A 15,801-nucleotide genomic window follows, 5' to 3' on the forward strand; every position below is an offset into this window, starting at 1 on the left:
TTTTCGCGCCATTCTTCAATTTGAATATTGTCTATAGTCTGTGGCAGTGAAACGTCTATTCAAATGCTTTTCAATTTTGAATAAAGAATAAATTAAGGTCTGATAGAGGTAGAATGAATAATAAAATTGGAAGAACAATGTGGGGTCTTGACCTTTTCACCTCACAACTAACTGAAAATGCTAAACAGTGAATGTTATACGAGCATGTAGGTAATAGGCATAATGCTTGCTTATATTTTGTCTGCCTTACGGTCAATAACATTAAAAAATACTCGTTGTTTGTAAAATTATCTAACTTCGGTAATAAAGATGAATTTAACCTTGAAGGTAGAGAAAAAAATATACCTGCGTAATGTATTGTCGATGACGCGTTGCATAAGTCAAGAGCGAGGAGATTATAAACTACCAAGAGTATTATTAACTGCTATTCCCTTTTATTGCTATGATTATAATAATTTTTATGTAATTACATGACTGTAATGAATATAAAATTGAATTATGTTGTTCATTGATTCATTGACTAATTTTTATCATTAATTGAGCAACGTGCGTGTGTTATTAGTTATTACAAACGCCAAGAAATTAATTAATAATTTTAACAATTAAATAAATTATTTATTTATATTTTTAACACGATAACGTGCCTAGAATTATCGGTAAAGGTTACTTAACCCAGTCCTTAGCAATTGTTTTCGGAACAAAATCGGTCCTAAGGAATAGTTTCAATAATCATTAAATGTCTCCGAGTACGGCAGTTAGACAATTTTGTTATATAGGTACAGAAATTACAAACGGTAATTAGGTAGGTACCTATTTTAATTAAATGTTATGAAATCGAACGAAATAGTGCGTTTAAACATTTACAAATGTAGATTTCACTTTTCGAAGTAAAAATAGATAAACTTTAATTGATTTTTTTCTAAATAATGTTAAGGTTATTTTCTAAACTGAGGAGGATTTTAATTCGGATAGGGAGGTAGGGATGGGCAGTCGGGAGGCATGGGCACCCCCCTTTTATTCTGATCCTGTCATAGGTTTTTCTTTTTTCTTAATTTGGTAGTTTACTTTACCGTCTAACAAAACTGTTCATCCATGGACTATCTGTTATTTCCGTCAGTTGTCAAACACAAACACATTTGAAGATTATGCGCTCGTAAAAGTAAGTATTTTGTTGTGGATTCGGATCGTACTACAGAGAAAAGTAACGAAAGATATGTGTATTTTTTATTATATATCTATTGTATATTTACTAACTAATAATTAAACTACAATTCACGTTTCAATACCTAAACAAAAATAAAATGCCGGTAAATTGTGTTGAAAATGTGTACAGAGGGAGCAATGGGCATTCCGATGTGAGGGAGGTTTGGGCATGTCCAATGCTCTCTTCTTTATATTGCGTACATGAGGTCTTTTGAAAATTATAATTATCTGCTTTAATTAAACTATTTGAACTATTTTTAATTACAGAAAGATTAAAAAGGAAAGGTTTACGACGAGAAATTCCCAAACATTTGATATTACGAGCCATAGAAGAGGTATCAAAAGGATCAAAAATAAAAACTACAGCTGATAAATATAAGCCTTTATGGGTTATAACTAATTTCAGATAAGTCATGATATATTTAAGATGTTTTTTTTGTTGTTATTACGTTTATTTTTTGGAGTCTATTATAGATGTTAAGTGTTTTACAGGCCATGCCCAAGCCTCCCACCGGGTGTGCCCATATCTCCCTACCATAGGGAGCCTTGGGCACTTTTGACTTAATTGTTTAATTACCTCCTAATTAGGAGACTGATTATCATTATAAGAAAGTTCTTTATAAGATATCTAGCCAAAAGTATGGAGCAATAGGAAGTGGCAATAAATGTAGATTATCTACAAAATCTGACTTTTTATGCATTAAATTGTGAAAAAGTGCCCATCCCTCCCCTACCTCCCTTACCTATAATTACAATTAACTTTGTTTTGTTGTACTAAAAAATCGAAAGTGCATTGTATTTACAGTAAAAAATACTATTTAGTTCGGACAAAAAAAATATCTTGTTCTCTTTTGTTCTGACTTCAGATAGACTGTTTCCTACCTACATTGTGAAAATTGTTTATGCAATTACAATAGTTTTATTGGAACTCAGAATTTGTAGCTACTGCAAAAACAATAATTCTTTCTTGCAATTACGTATTACGACCACTCCCACCGGAGTAATGACATTACGCAGAAAAAAAAGAGTTAAAAATATAATTTTACGCTATCACTATTTTCTATTTTTAAAAGTAACGTCTGAAGTATTAGAATTCAGCTGATGTTACGTCTGTGTGTCGTAAAAATAAACTGTTTTCATTGATAGAGCTGTGGACTGTAAAATTTCGTAAATGTTTTGTTTTTGTGAGACACGTAGATAAATATTATTTTCCACTACTTTCTAAGTTTGAATTTTTGTATGTCGAACTGTTTTCATCTAGCAATGACTGGCTGGTTATATTGAATCATAGACAATATCAATATGTGTTGTGTAAAGAGGTTTTTGTTCTTGTTTTTAGCAAGGTAATTTTATTGAACATCACATCGTTATTTTTTTGTAGGTATACTTAGTGTGTAGGTAATCTCGTACTCGATAATAATGATTAAAATTAAAATAGCTCTCCGTATCTCTGATTTAATCAGAGGCTTAATTGTCTTGGAGAAAATATTTTTTAATCTTGCACGCCATTAGTTAATTAATTTAATATTTAATCACATTAATCTACGCGAGTACATACGCACTAATCAAATGAAAGTACGCATTTAGGTAGGTAGGCAAAACATATTTTCCTTGATACCTATTCATTACAGTTGTTGATAAGCCAAACAAATAAGAATTAAATTCTAAACACATTATTTTTATAATAATTATTGTAAGACATACTAAATTAACTAAAGAATCACGGTTTACTCACGTACATTAATAGAGAAAAGCTCTACTCGTATAATACTCATAATTAAACATGCAGGCCGCGCGAAATCGTCGCGTCTGCGCACGTTGCTCATGATGAAGAGCTCCCTCTATGACTCGAAACTGGTAGAGCTTTTCTCCATTACTGTACTGTACTGTGATTTGTAGTTAATATAGACGCGATTATCTTATATTATCTGTTACTTTATTTCTAACGAGAAGGGAACTCAAGATCTCAACACGTCGTATTTGAAACTGAAACTATATTCCTTAGTACCTATATAATAAAGAACAACAGGTATAAATTTTAACACCAAAACGTCTTGTAGAGTTATCATGCACCGGAGTGCGCTGTTGCGTTCAGTTCCCTCCAAGGCCAGGCCGATGACTTATTTTTGGATGACTGTTAACGAATCATGACGACTGAGAACGTATCTATAATTTTAAATCTGAAATATACAAGTAATACCAAGTTTTATTCACTTAACGTGAACATGAATTTTAATTAACCATACAACAGTTCTGTTGTCGTATTTTCATTTTACATTTTGAGTATCTCAAAATTTGTAGCTTTATTTTGGTTTAAAAATGGTTGTAAAGGCCCACTATTGGTGTTCTGCGTTTAATGCAAGTTTCTTGTCTCGCTAGCGGACACAAGCTTTATAAAATAAACAATGTGAATAGGTTCGTGAACTATTCTTGTCCTGTCACATCGATGCAACAAATTTCAGAGTAGCTATGAATGAAATAAGAGCCTAATTACACGAAACTAATGATCTGTCAAGAGACACGTGTCACGAACAGAGTTGAACGACTTCTCACAACGTGAAGTAACCAGAGTTTTATTTGTAAAAAGTAGAACAGCTATAGGAACCAACTGACAATATGAAGATGCATCTAATAAATCGGTGTCAACGGAAAAAGCCAAGCCAGTTCAAAGTGGGAAAGGCATGCCGGTGGGCTGCCAGCCTGCCAGTGGGTTCCTAACCTATGCCAACGCGTCGGTTGGCGCGAATAGGGGAGGAGCGTCGGACACTGCGCTCGCGCAAATGCGTGCGCGCACACTTCTGTCCAACACATTGAACACACACTATTTATGTAACCGAAGCGCCTTATATTTAAAGCGGAGTGCACTTCCGGAATGCGTTAAAATAATGACAGTAATTTGGATGGCAGTGTCCCAACTCTCTACGGCAGAATTGTTGTAATTCATGTGCACACATAAGTGTATGGTAAAATGTTGCCAGTTGCAGCGGGAATTTTCTGGGCAGTTGAATAAGATTAATTTTAATGACACCTTGGTGCAAATTATTAAGTGTTATTGCTCTTTATTTAGACTACTTAGGTATTCCTTTTGCAGATTGGTATATTTTAGTCGTTACTAGCTGACCCGACAGTCGGTTATAATACGTATCGCTTTAAACATCTTTTTCTCACCTTTTTAAACTTCCCTGGACTTTTTGACTGGACAAATAATTCAAAGCCAAAATTAGCCGAATTGGTCCAGCCGTTTTCGAGTTTTAGCGAGACTAACGAACAGCAATTCATTTTTTATAGATTGTATAGAATAGTCTTACAACACCTACGTCAAAATATGTTCATTTTAGCAGCCTCACAGCCTAATTCACAAAATGTAGCTATAATTGCTTAGATATACAATAATACAGACTCTTACAAAAACCTTGTTTTCGAGGTCGTATTTAAGATTATATTCAATGCTACGACCACAAGTTTACGGCGTAAATAGTAAATCATAAAGTACATAAGTATAAATATATAGGTAATAATAAATCCGTAACTCCGAAGTATTTATTTCGGCTTTAGAATAGAATAGTCATTTATTTCTGAGTATATGGTATACATCGAAATCTTAATATAATACTTATAAATAGTTTCTCATACACGTTTAGGTCATCTTTAGGTTGTGTTAAATGCATATAAGTAGGTGATAAATAATGCCTTTTAAGTGCAGCAGTATAATTTGTGGAACCAGCTTATGTATTTACTGAATTACCTATGTCTTTTTAGGTGCTGTGAACTAAAATACTTATTAAAGGACGAAGTCATGATTTGGTGATATAAGTTCAATCGTTTGTAACATATAAAGTATTTTTTGCCGGCGCGTCTGCGCACGCTGCTCATTATGAAAAGTCCCTCTGTGACTCGAAACTAGTAGAGCTTTTCTCCATTAATGTAATGTATTGTATGTGAATAAACCATGATTTTTATTTAATTCAGTTAAGTACTGGGCTATGTAATAAATATGTACTTACATTACACAGTACGTGCGTCAACGAGGGTATTTGCCAGTATTTGCATAAAAGAATTAAATATGTAGCTTAAAAACTAGTTAGTACTCGGTGGATAAAAGTAGAGAGTCTCTAGTATCTAGAAGTTAAACTCGAGTTTTTTTTCTAAGACAAGACGGAAAGCTCTTAAAACATCTGAAGTGATAAAATCCTAGAACCACAGAAATCGCTGGGCTAAGAAGTCCACTAGATACTAGTAATCAGTTTAGTTCCTAGATGTTAGGTGTTAGTTGCCAATTCGCAGTTCATCAACGAACAGAATAGGAACAGGTGAAGACCTTAGCTGACTATAAACAGAATGAACTTCAATGGCGTCCAGCAAGCACACTTTAATTGTCAATAAATAGCCATTAAAGATCAAGCCTTGAAACAATTAACAGCCTTATGTTATGTTGCTTTTCCACCAGAGATGTGCTATGCTACGTTGCTGTGAATGCGTTTGGCTTCCACCAACCATATTCATTGGTACACATAGCTTAGCACTGGTGGAAACGGACTCAGCTAAGTTATATTTTTTAAATGGAAAGATGCGTGCTATGGATGTGTGCTATGGATGTGTGCTATTATGTGTGGTATGAATGTGTGCTATGGATGGTTTCCCTACTATCGAGACATAGTATACTCGAGCCTGTAGCGTATAGCCTGCGCATCTTCCTCGCCTAACTACATAGCTTAATATCAGTGGAAACGGTCACATAGTTTCACAGCTTAGCTATTACATCATTCATCTTGTCTTTTATTAATGTTTATGTTTATTCTGTTGACATGCCTTAATAGTAATTTAGATTTAGATTTCAGCCATGATCGTCCCACTGCAGGGCAAAGGCCTCCCTACCTTCCTTCCACTCCTCTCTGTTTAAAGCTTAATATGTAGTAATAAATAAATAAATAAAATACATCTTCGTAGTATAGCTACTACATAGGCTACATAGCACATCCGTGGTGGCAAAGCAGCCTTATTCAAACACTAAGTATAGTAAGCTATGTTTACTTATATACTTATCGATATTATTTACATCCGCAACACATCAGCTGGTTACATCGTGATGCTGTTTGTTTATGTCGCCGAGCCAGATGTGAATGTGATAAAATATGTGCGATAATCTCTTTTATCGGGAGTTATCCTTGACATTGGATCTTTTGTACTAGGTAAATAAGATTAGGAGGGATTTTAGAATTGGTTCTCAAGGTGGGAGTTGCTTTCAAGTGGCTGATCTTGAAGGCTGGTTGTGCTATAGCTACGTAACTTATGATGGAAATGGTGAAGATCAGAGGTGATTTAGGAACTAAATCTTAACTAAAACTTGAACTTAAAAAGATCATTAGGGCTCCATAAATTTTTGGGCCTTTTATGAATGAACCAACGAAAAAAGTGGTAGGTCGGTAAGTATCGATACTTAGAACTAGCCATTTGTAGCAATAGTTAATATCACATTAAATTTGTAAGATCCAAAATGTAGAAGCTACATAAGTTTGAAAATTCGAAAATTTCATACATTTATTGCTTTCTAAAGGTGCTGCGATGCGAAACATAAAATAATGATCGATATTGGTAGAGGGTCAAAAACTTTTGGGTTCGTTCTGAGTTTAAACTAAAGGAAATAAAAAAATCTTTACCAACTGACAGCATGACTCTGTCAATTGTTAAAATTACAAAAAGAAATGTTCCTTATATCAGATCAGTCACTTTAGATCAGAAACATATCGCACGTTCTTTTATCTCTTTTTAATGTCTTGTCCTCCCTTTAATAGCGGAGTGGGTAAATAAACAGCATTGTAGCTTAACGACAGTAGCACAGAGAACAAGAGACCTTATCGTTATCAGACACTTGTCGCTGGATCAACGCCCTCTTGTACACGTTCAGTGATGCAGGAAAGCTATGCTGCATACTTTCGCTCCTTGATAACCCTGCCAGCCTTGTGACAAGGCTTAAAACACGTCGATATTTGTAAGTGCAGGTACAAGAAAATCAAGCTGTTCATATTGTCTTTTTTGATTATCGTCGTCAAAATTGCGAAAACATTAGCTGTGAAACGCTCACAGAAACACTTACTGTTATTAACGATCATTAGACCTCGGTCGTAAGAGCTACTGCCGGACAAAGGGTCTCGGGTTCAGTTTACGGGTTGGGCGAAGTATTACTGGATTATTCCCGGTCTTTCGAAATTTTCTCAGTAATAGCACGGAGTCTAGGATTGTGCCCACCCTCTATTACTTGAGACTTATAAGACAAATGGTGAAAAGTAGGTGTAGATTGTATAGCGGCATTACGTGCCGTAATGTGCACTTCTGCCTACCTCTTCGAGGATGAAAGGCGTGACGTTTAACGAACATTAGGTACGCACCGATGAAAAAACCAAAAATGTGTAAACAAAAGTAAAACCAACAAAGAAAAATTACTTGCAATGTAAACTTAAAATAATTATTTTCATGTAATTGTTACTTACGTACCTACATATGTAAGTGAATAAATAAGTGAGCATTAAATTTACTTAACAATTATTTATCTTCATACGTTTTCTGTGCGAACGCTTTACAATTACAAGTTACTTTGCTAACGTCAATCGCGAATGCGTGACGTTCGTCTGTAATTTGTATGCCAATTAAAAACGCACTACAAGTCTGTAATGTATTCTACATAGCATTATTCTGTCAAATAATTCTTACTAGCCACCCGCCCCAGCTTCGCATGGGTGCCATAGTGATATATTTTACATGTATTATACATATAAACCTTCCTCTTGAATCTATTAAATATAGGTATCTATTAAATAAACCGCATCAAAATCCGTTGCGTAGTTTTAAAGATTTAAGCATACAAAGGGAAATAGGGACAGAAAAAGCGACTTTGTTTTATACTATGTAGTGATATTCATTTAAAAATGTATGTTTAATATTAAATACATGAGAGACTAACAATAGTCCCGTCGACAAAACATGAAAACTGCGTTTAAAAAACCGACTTCAAAAGCCAAAAACTAAAACAAAAAGTCAAAACTAAAAAGTATAGATTCAATGACTTTTAGAAGTACTAACTGACAGGTTAGATATTAACTGTTATAAAAAAACAAACATCCTCCTCCTTTGTTTTTGAAGTCGGTAAAAACTCGCGAAGATGCTTTTTAGGGTTCCGTAGCCAAATGGCAAAAAACGGAACCCTTATAGATTCGTCATGTCTGTCTGTCTGTCCGTCCGTCCGTCCGTCCGTCCGTCCGTATGTCACAGCCATTTATTTCCGAAACTGTTGGGCCTACACAGTTAAAACTCTGTAGGATGACGAATTTCGATAACCGCTATTCGAATTTTGAATAAAAATGAATTAATTTTAAAATGAAAGGGGGCACTCCATACATGGAACTGACTCAAAAAAAAATTTTTTTCAGCTAACATATCCGTGATGGGTGTCTATGGATAGGTCTTTAAAAAAGACATTAAGGTTCCTAAAACCACTTTTCGTTAAAATCAATCGTTTGAAAGTTAGACGCTTCCAAAGTGGAAAAATGAGTAAAAGTTAGAGGGGGGGGGGGGCCCTCTAACTTTTAAAATAAGAGAGTGAGAAAACTGAAAAAAATATATGTTGTAGATTTCAATGGAAACTAACAACGAAAATTAGTTTGAACAAGATATCATTATTAGTTTTTAAGAAATAAAACATTTTCAAAAACCGCAAATATAACTTTGTCGTTCATACAAACACTATGTAAAACCAAGTTATTTTACAACTTTTATATTATGTCATCTACTTGCTGTTACGGAACCCTTCATGAGCGAGTCCGACTCGCACTTGGCCGGTTTTAGTTAGTAAGTGGGAAATAACCAAATATCTATTTCTATTTACAAACAAAAAACCTATAAATTTTATAATAAAATTTACGAGTGGAAATATCAATTCGAAACCAATCGAAGTGAGCTCGATCGCATTCTCGCCCGTCATTGGTCGAGATTATTCTCATAACGAATGTCTTGGCATTCCGCGATCGAGTTCACTTCGATCTTTAGAATTAAAAGTTACAGAATAGCCTAGCAGAACTCTATTTAAGGCCATTGTCTTTTGTTATACATTACGTAAAACATATGTTAGTACTTGCATGTACTTACTGCAACATAGTTAGATAGGTACTTTATCTCAATATGTCTGTTTTACTTATCTCAATCTCGAGCAATTATTTTGTTTTTCACTGGTTTTGGTAAGGCCTGATGCAACCTGAGGGCTTACTCTTGAATCCAATTCCGATTAGTGTGATAGGGACGCCCTCTAGACGGGGAGTCGGAGGACCTATAACTTTTTGTCGAGTTGGTAGACTGTTACGCCACTGCAGATAAGTTAAGTACAGGCGCAGTCTCAAGTCTCAACAACCACACTGAAATACTTACACACACATACACACATCAAAGTTCTACGTTTGAAACTGAAAACTCTTCAAAACATCATTCCCATTACGAAAAATGCAATTAAAAGATAAAATCTCTTGAATTAAAATTATAAGCAAAAGCAAGAGTAGGTACAGTCTAATGATTTGTTTCTTTTGTTAGCTAATGCTAGGTAATTGTCAAAACAATTCAATTCAAATTGAAGAATTAAAATGTCAGAGATTATTACATTCGTGCGAAGTCAGATCTTACGTCTTACATTAGAGTTATAAGGTCAAGAAGTGCTGTCTCATTTACGAAGATTATGATGACAAGGTTCCTACTACCGGATAGCTAACATTAGATGACCTGCGGAAGTAAGACAGACGGACGCGAACATGTAGATCTATTGCTGTAATCTTATAATCAGTTGTTTATTTGTTATTTATAGGGAACAAGCGTTACTTGGTTAAAAAATATCGTAATTATTGTGCAACAAGTCGAATGAAATTTTGTGGCCGGACCATCCTTTTCTCGATCGATGATTACCGACATAGATATAATAAAATTACCCATTTAGGGGATTTTCTTTCAAACGTGTTATATTTAGCTGCAAATTAATCTGCAAATAACTATCTATGTATAGAGATATACCTATACATATTTACAAATAGAACCTTCAGTTAAATTAATATCAAAATATTTGTCGTGACGACTCAATATTTATGACTTTGAAACTTCGATTAAAGGTGAGTTAGGATTTAGGATTTAGTTATTACCTAAAATTACGCGTTAAAGCAATTATTCGCATCGTATTTATAACTTGTGCAAATAAATGTTATCTTCACACATCTTAGTTCAATTAACTTGGTTTATTTTTTTGGTTACTGTCGGTTTAATGTGCTAGGTAGGTATAACTTTATTGTCGAGTATGGTTGACTGTAAGTTATGCCACTGTTTGATGCAGTTAAGTACAGGACTTGTTATACCTTTGTATTTTGGTCTCTATGTAGATTCCCAAGGTGTACGTTTAAAAATAAAAAATCTTCAAAAAATTCCCATTAAAAAACTGCATTTAAATAAAAACTGAATTAAAATTATAAAAAACAAGAGTAGTCTAAAGTGTAGATAGGTTTGTTTCTTTTGTTACCTAATTAAATAATTCCATAATCAATACACAAAACATAATAATCTTACGCGAAACATAATTCAGTGCAACAGTCGGGACCCATATTGAATGATTTTAGTCTAGTTTATTTAATGGGTCCCGACTGTTACACTCAATTATGTTTCGCATAAGATTATTATTTACCGTGTATTGATTATGAAATTATTTAATTTTGCGGAAGTAAGACAGACGGACGCGAACATGTAGATCTATTGCTGTAATTTTATTTTCAGTTGTTTATTTAAAGTGTATTTATAGGGAACAAGCGTTACTTGGTTAAAAAATATTTAATTATTGTGCAACAAGTCGAATGAAATTTTGTGGCCGGAACATCTTTTTAGTTAGATCGATGAATACCGGCTATAGATGTTTCTCAAGATTTCACCCATTTAGGCGATTTTCTTTCGAAACGACAGTTCAGAATAGCCGCCAGTTAATCTGCAAATCGCGTATCTACCTATACGAATATTTAGTTTGGATAATAAAGAACCTAATTGCACATAGTATTTTTTTCTATATGTCAGTGATATACCATTTTGGAATCCTCATGGTGAGCTCTTTAATTTGATACCCATATTGTAGCAAATAAAAAAATTTTTTTTTTACTTGCTATCTATGGGCGCCCTACGGCCGCCATGTTGGTTTTTGTTTTACGTCACATATCTAAGAACACTTGGGTAATTAAGACGAATCCAACGATGCCCTGATTGTCGAAATCCAACAAGCCGTTTCGAAGAAATGAGGTAATAAAGAATATTAGGCTCATACATACAAGATACGCGCGAAAAACATAACCCTTCCTTGGCAGTCGGGTAAAAAACCACCTAAACTAAATAAAAAACTGTATCGCCTATAATCCTGATACAAATTCTGTCTCTGTAAAACTATACCAGTCTTGTTATTTCCTAAAGGAACTGGTATTGTGTGACAGTAGGCCAGTTATCATACTTAATCTAATTTTCAAATAATTTCCCTCTATTTCTAGTCCTACGTACTTTGTGTCTGGTATAAGCCGGTAAACGAGCAGACGGATACTAAGCAATCGACGCCACGCATTGACACGCGTAATACCAGAAGTGTTACAAGTGCGTTGCCGGCTTTTTTGGGGGTTAGGAATTTAAAGGTTGTTGGGGAATCGGGGATCAGGAAGATTGGGAAGGGGGGTAAATGGACCTTCGGTAAACTCACTCACACAACGAAAAACAACGGAAGCGTTGTTTCACGTCGGTTTTCTGTGAGGCCGTGGTATCACTCCGGCTGAACTGGCCCATTCGTGCCGAAGCATTTCTCTCCCACATTTGTTCTTATTCTACAAAACCATGTCCTGCCCTAGGGCCAAAGCAACGACTAATATCACTTAACCGCCGAGGCCGCTAACTAGACCTTAATAAAAGGTATGAATGGATCGCGTCACCCGCACCGACATGGTTCTGTCAAGCCGCTCATGTCATTGAACGACCGGAGAACAGCTGCCAACTCCCTGGCCATAGCCTGCCAACTTCGGCGTGACGTCGACGTGTAAATCATGATTCATTATAATTAGATCGTTGCATAATTACCACATGATGCACCCGAGTTACCTGCTGTGTATTTTTATGGGTTACAATTGCCATTTTTGTGGCATATCCATTTATTATGACTGCATGATGGTATCTGTAGTAGATATAGTATAAGACAGTATACTAAGTATTCTAAGTAGGTATATAAAATGTGGTGGATAGTCTGAAAGGTGTCCGGAGCTGCGGACTGCCTAGCGGATTATCGGAACTTCAGCTCGAAAAGCAGGAGTAGGAACGGGGTGGTTTTTAGTCAGTAAGAGTCTGACACTCCCTCTCGCTTCGACGAATCACCGACTCACCGGAGGCGTTACAAGTGTGTTGCCGGCCTTTAGGTGATTAAGAAATTAAGTTGTTGGGACTTCGGGGTAGATTAGGATAACCCCCCCCCTCCTTAAATAAAGAAAATAGTCTGATAGGTATGTTATTACCTAAGTACTTGTTAAAAATACAAAAATCCAAGTGTGGGACTAGGTACTGCAATTTGCAAATCTCTACTTATCCTAAGAATAAGGGCGTGAATTTAGTGTTAAACGTCTTCTTCGTTGAATGGTCGTAAATGATGACTGGCGCTTAATGCTGGATTTTGTAGACATACTTGTATGTAGTTACAGAAAAAATTCTAAAAAATCTCTTCCAGCAACGCTTACTTAGCTTTTGCAGATTTAATACACAGACTCGTTTTCTTTTCAAAACATTAGGTATACCCTATTAAGTAATATAAGTACTAGTTAATTGAAATAGTTCAATTACGAATAGAATAACATCTCTAAAAACCGTTTCAGAATATTTGAGTAAAGGGCGCCAAAACTCAGGCGCCATCTTTCCTACGAAAAGACAACAAATAAATAAATTATCTGTGTTATAAATTCGTCTATACCACCGTTGTACTTGACACACATTCATATCTATAAATGTTTGTTTGTCCGTTATTTCAATTTTAATAATACCTTCTGTTACATAAACTTCAATAGAAACTAATATTGAAATAGACTATCTATTTTCAGTTCAAAGTCGGTCGATATCTTAGTGTGGAGATGTGGAGTTATCTGTGCCCTTAGTACGAGTTTGCTTTACGTCTAAAGTAATCGAAACGGCAGCGCGTTCAGCGCTCTGATTGGCCGGCTCGAATAAACCAACCAATCAGAGCTCCTTTAAACGTAAAGCATACTTGTGCTAAGGGAACTGTTATTATTGTTTTATATTGGCTTGTTTATGATGATGCATGATTGCAACAATTACCGCTTTATGCATTAGACATCATAATAATTATGATATCATTAGTAACAAGTAACATTACAACGACTATCATGAGAGTTTTCATTACGGTTTTCTCACGTAAAATAAGTGCACGTCTGTGCATGCTGCTCATGATGAAGAATCCCTCTGTGACTCGAAACTAGTAGAGATTTTCTCCATTAATTTACGTGAGTAAACTATGATTTTCAGTTAACATTACAATATCTAATGTATAGAGGAAGTTTATAATTGCGGTACAAGTTATACAAACACATATAATTTTTATGTATTATTATTGATCAATAGGTAATAGGTTTGTAGAGGTTCCCACACTCGCTACTACACGTGCTTGCATAACTAACTAGTAGCATTAATTTTAGTAGCAATCTGTATTAGTAGCACCTAACTAATATTTTTTATTTAAATATAATGTAAACAAAGAAAAACAAGGGATGACAAAATTGTAGTGCTTGCTACAAAGTATATCTACTCAATATCTTGGAAGAAAATTCTAGCTAGATACTTAAGAGTTATTAATTGTAATGGACTACAATGTACCTAGAAAACATTCCATTGATCGCGTGCAAAGTGATTACTCTGCTGTACTAAATACCTATCAATTTATGTAAACTAATACCTAGGTGTCTACTTAGTAACTTTAACTATACCTATATTGTATACGTAGCTTCAATACCAGGTTCTATTACCTAGAGTGCCTATTTGATGCTTCGCTTAGGTACCTACCTACCTACTTAGTTCATAAGTTTATTACCCACTGTCAATTAATATCATTTGTGAATGTTAAAATATTAAAATTAAAAAAAAAAGTATATTGAAAGTTTGTCCGAATTGGTCGCAGAAAACTCTACAACGAGAGAGAATAAAAAGAGGGTAGGACTCCTACGGTCTACCGTCTACCGTAGGAAGCCTTTGCTTTTGTACTGGGACAATCACAGTCGAAAATAAATAAAATTATAGTAATTGAGAGTTTGAAAGAATTACCTTATATTGCTGTTACAAAAATAAATTGTATTCCAATCGAATCATAATGCTTCCACCATCTTGTGACAAAAATGTAAACCACAAAATATTTTACTTACATACCATAACATAGATGTCGCTGTTTTAATGTTACGTTATCGTTCGTTCACTCATTCTTCCGTTATTACCGCATGTCGTAGACTGACATTCCATCCTATTATCTGTCAATTGAGTTTGACAGATGTCACAAATTGTTACGAATTAATCATCAATGAGTTAATAAAAGTGAAAATATCAGATAATTATTTATCTTATCCAAGTGTTTCCTTAAAAACGCAAAGATTGACTCGACAATGGGGCTCTGCGATGAAGGTAGGAAACTTGCATGTATCATATTACAGAGTTATTGATGAGAACATGATAGTGGTAAACAAATTAATTACTATCAATCTATGTGATTCAAGAGCACATGCTGTGTGAGTTGTTTAAATTCTTGTGTAAATCGAATATAGGGGAGAAATAGAGAGTATTTGCATGTAGTTTCTAACTGCGTTATACGCTACTACGCCATTGTATAACTCGAGATGTACGACGTCGACGCGACGTGTTTTCCATTTGTTTAGTTTAATGTGTTTGCTTAAACACTTACGAATCTTACTTTATTTGTGTGCTAGCTCGATCGCGGATATGTGCGAGAACAGGTTTGACCTCTAAATGTTGTTACCCAATGTTTATGTTTAATGGGTTATCTGTTACTTAACTATGTGGGTCAATAAAGTAGTTTTAACTCACTTTGACAATATTCTGATACCTATGCTGCGTCTACTGATGACTACAATATGAGTAACAACCTGATTTAGTACTTAAAGTAGTGGACAAAAGACTCATAATTCTTTTATCAGTGACAAGAAACAAAACAGATGACGGTATAATTTCTCGTTACGTAGCATAATATTATTTAAATATATTTATTGTAAAATATGATAATGTTGCTTATCAGCCTTACCGCCATGCATCCTATTACCCGATGTTCAATATTGGTAAACATTTATGATGCAACTGAGTTTTTTTCTTTCACAACTATGTTTTTAAATAGTTAATCTGCTTATCTCATATGATATTTGATTAAATATCAGACCATACAATGTTTTGTTATCTTGCTGTCTATCTGACTTTGTTTGAAATTTTTTATGGAATATTATTTTAATTTGAGACCAAATTTTCCATTGTATGTACTTCTAATCATACATGCTTTTCTTATAT

General features: G+C 34.6%; 1 protein-coding gene across 3 annotated transcripts in view; it reads left to right on the forward strand.

Moving 5' to 3' along the window:
- Positions 1 to 15,801, forward strand: part of LOC118266160 (transcription factor HNF-4 homolog) — a 56,584-nt gene that overhangs the window by 12,421 nt on the left and 28,362 nt on the right. The window contains exon 1 of one of the 3 annotated variants that reach the window (XM_035579551.2): positions 14,743 to 14,910. The exons of the other annotated variants lie outside the window; for them this stretch is intronic. Coding sequence (XP_035435444.1) covers positions 14,892 to 14,910 — 19 coding nt within the window. The 5' untranslated portion in view covers positions 14,743 to 14,891. Of the gene's footprint in view, positions 1 to 14,742; positions 14,911 to 15,801 lie in introns of those variants that run through there. 3 annotated transcript variants of the gene reach the window in all.

The sequence above is a fragment of the Spodoptera frugiperda genome, chromosome 7, assembly GCF_023101765.2.
Source record: "Spodoptera frugiperda isolate SF20-4 chromosome 7, AGI-APGP_CSIRO_Sfru_2.0, whole genome shotgun sequence".
NCBI lineage: Eukaryota > Metazoa > Arthropoda > Insecta > Lepidoptera > Noctuidae > Spodoptera > Spodoptera frugiperda.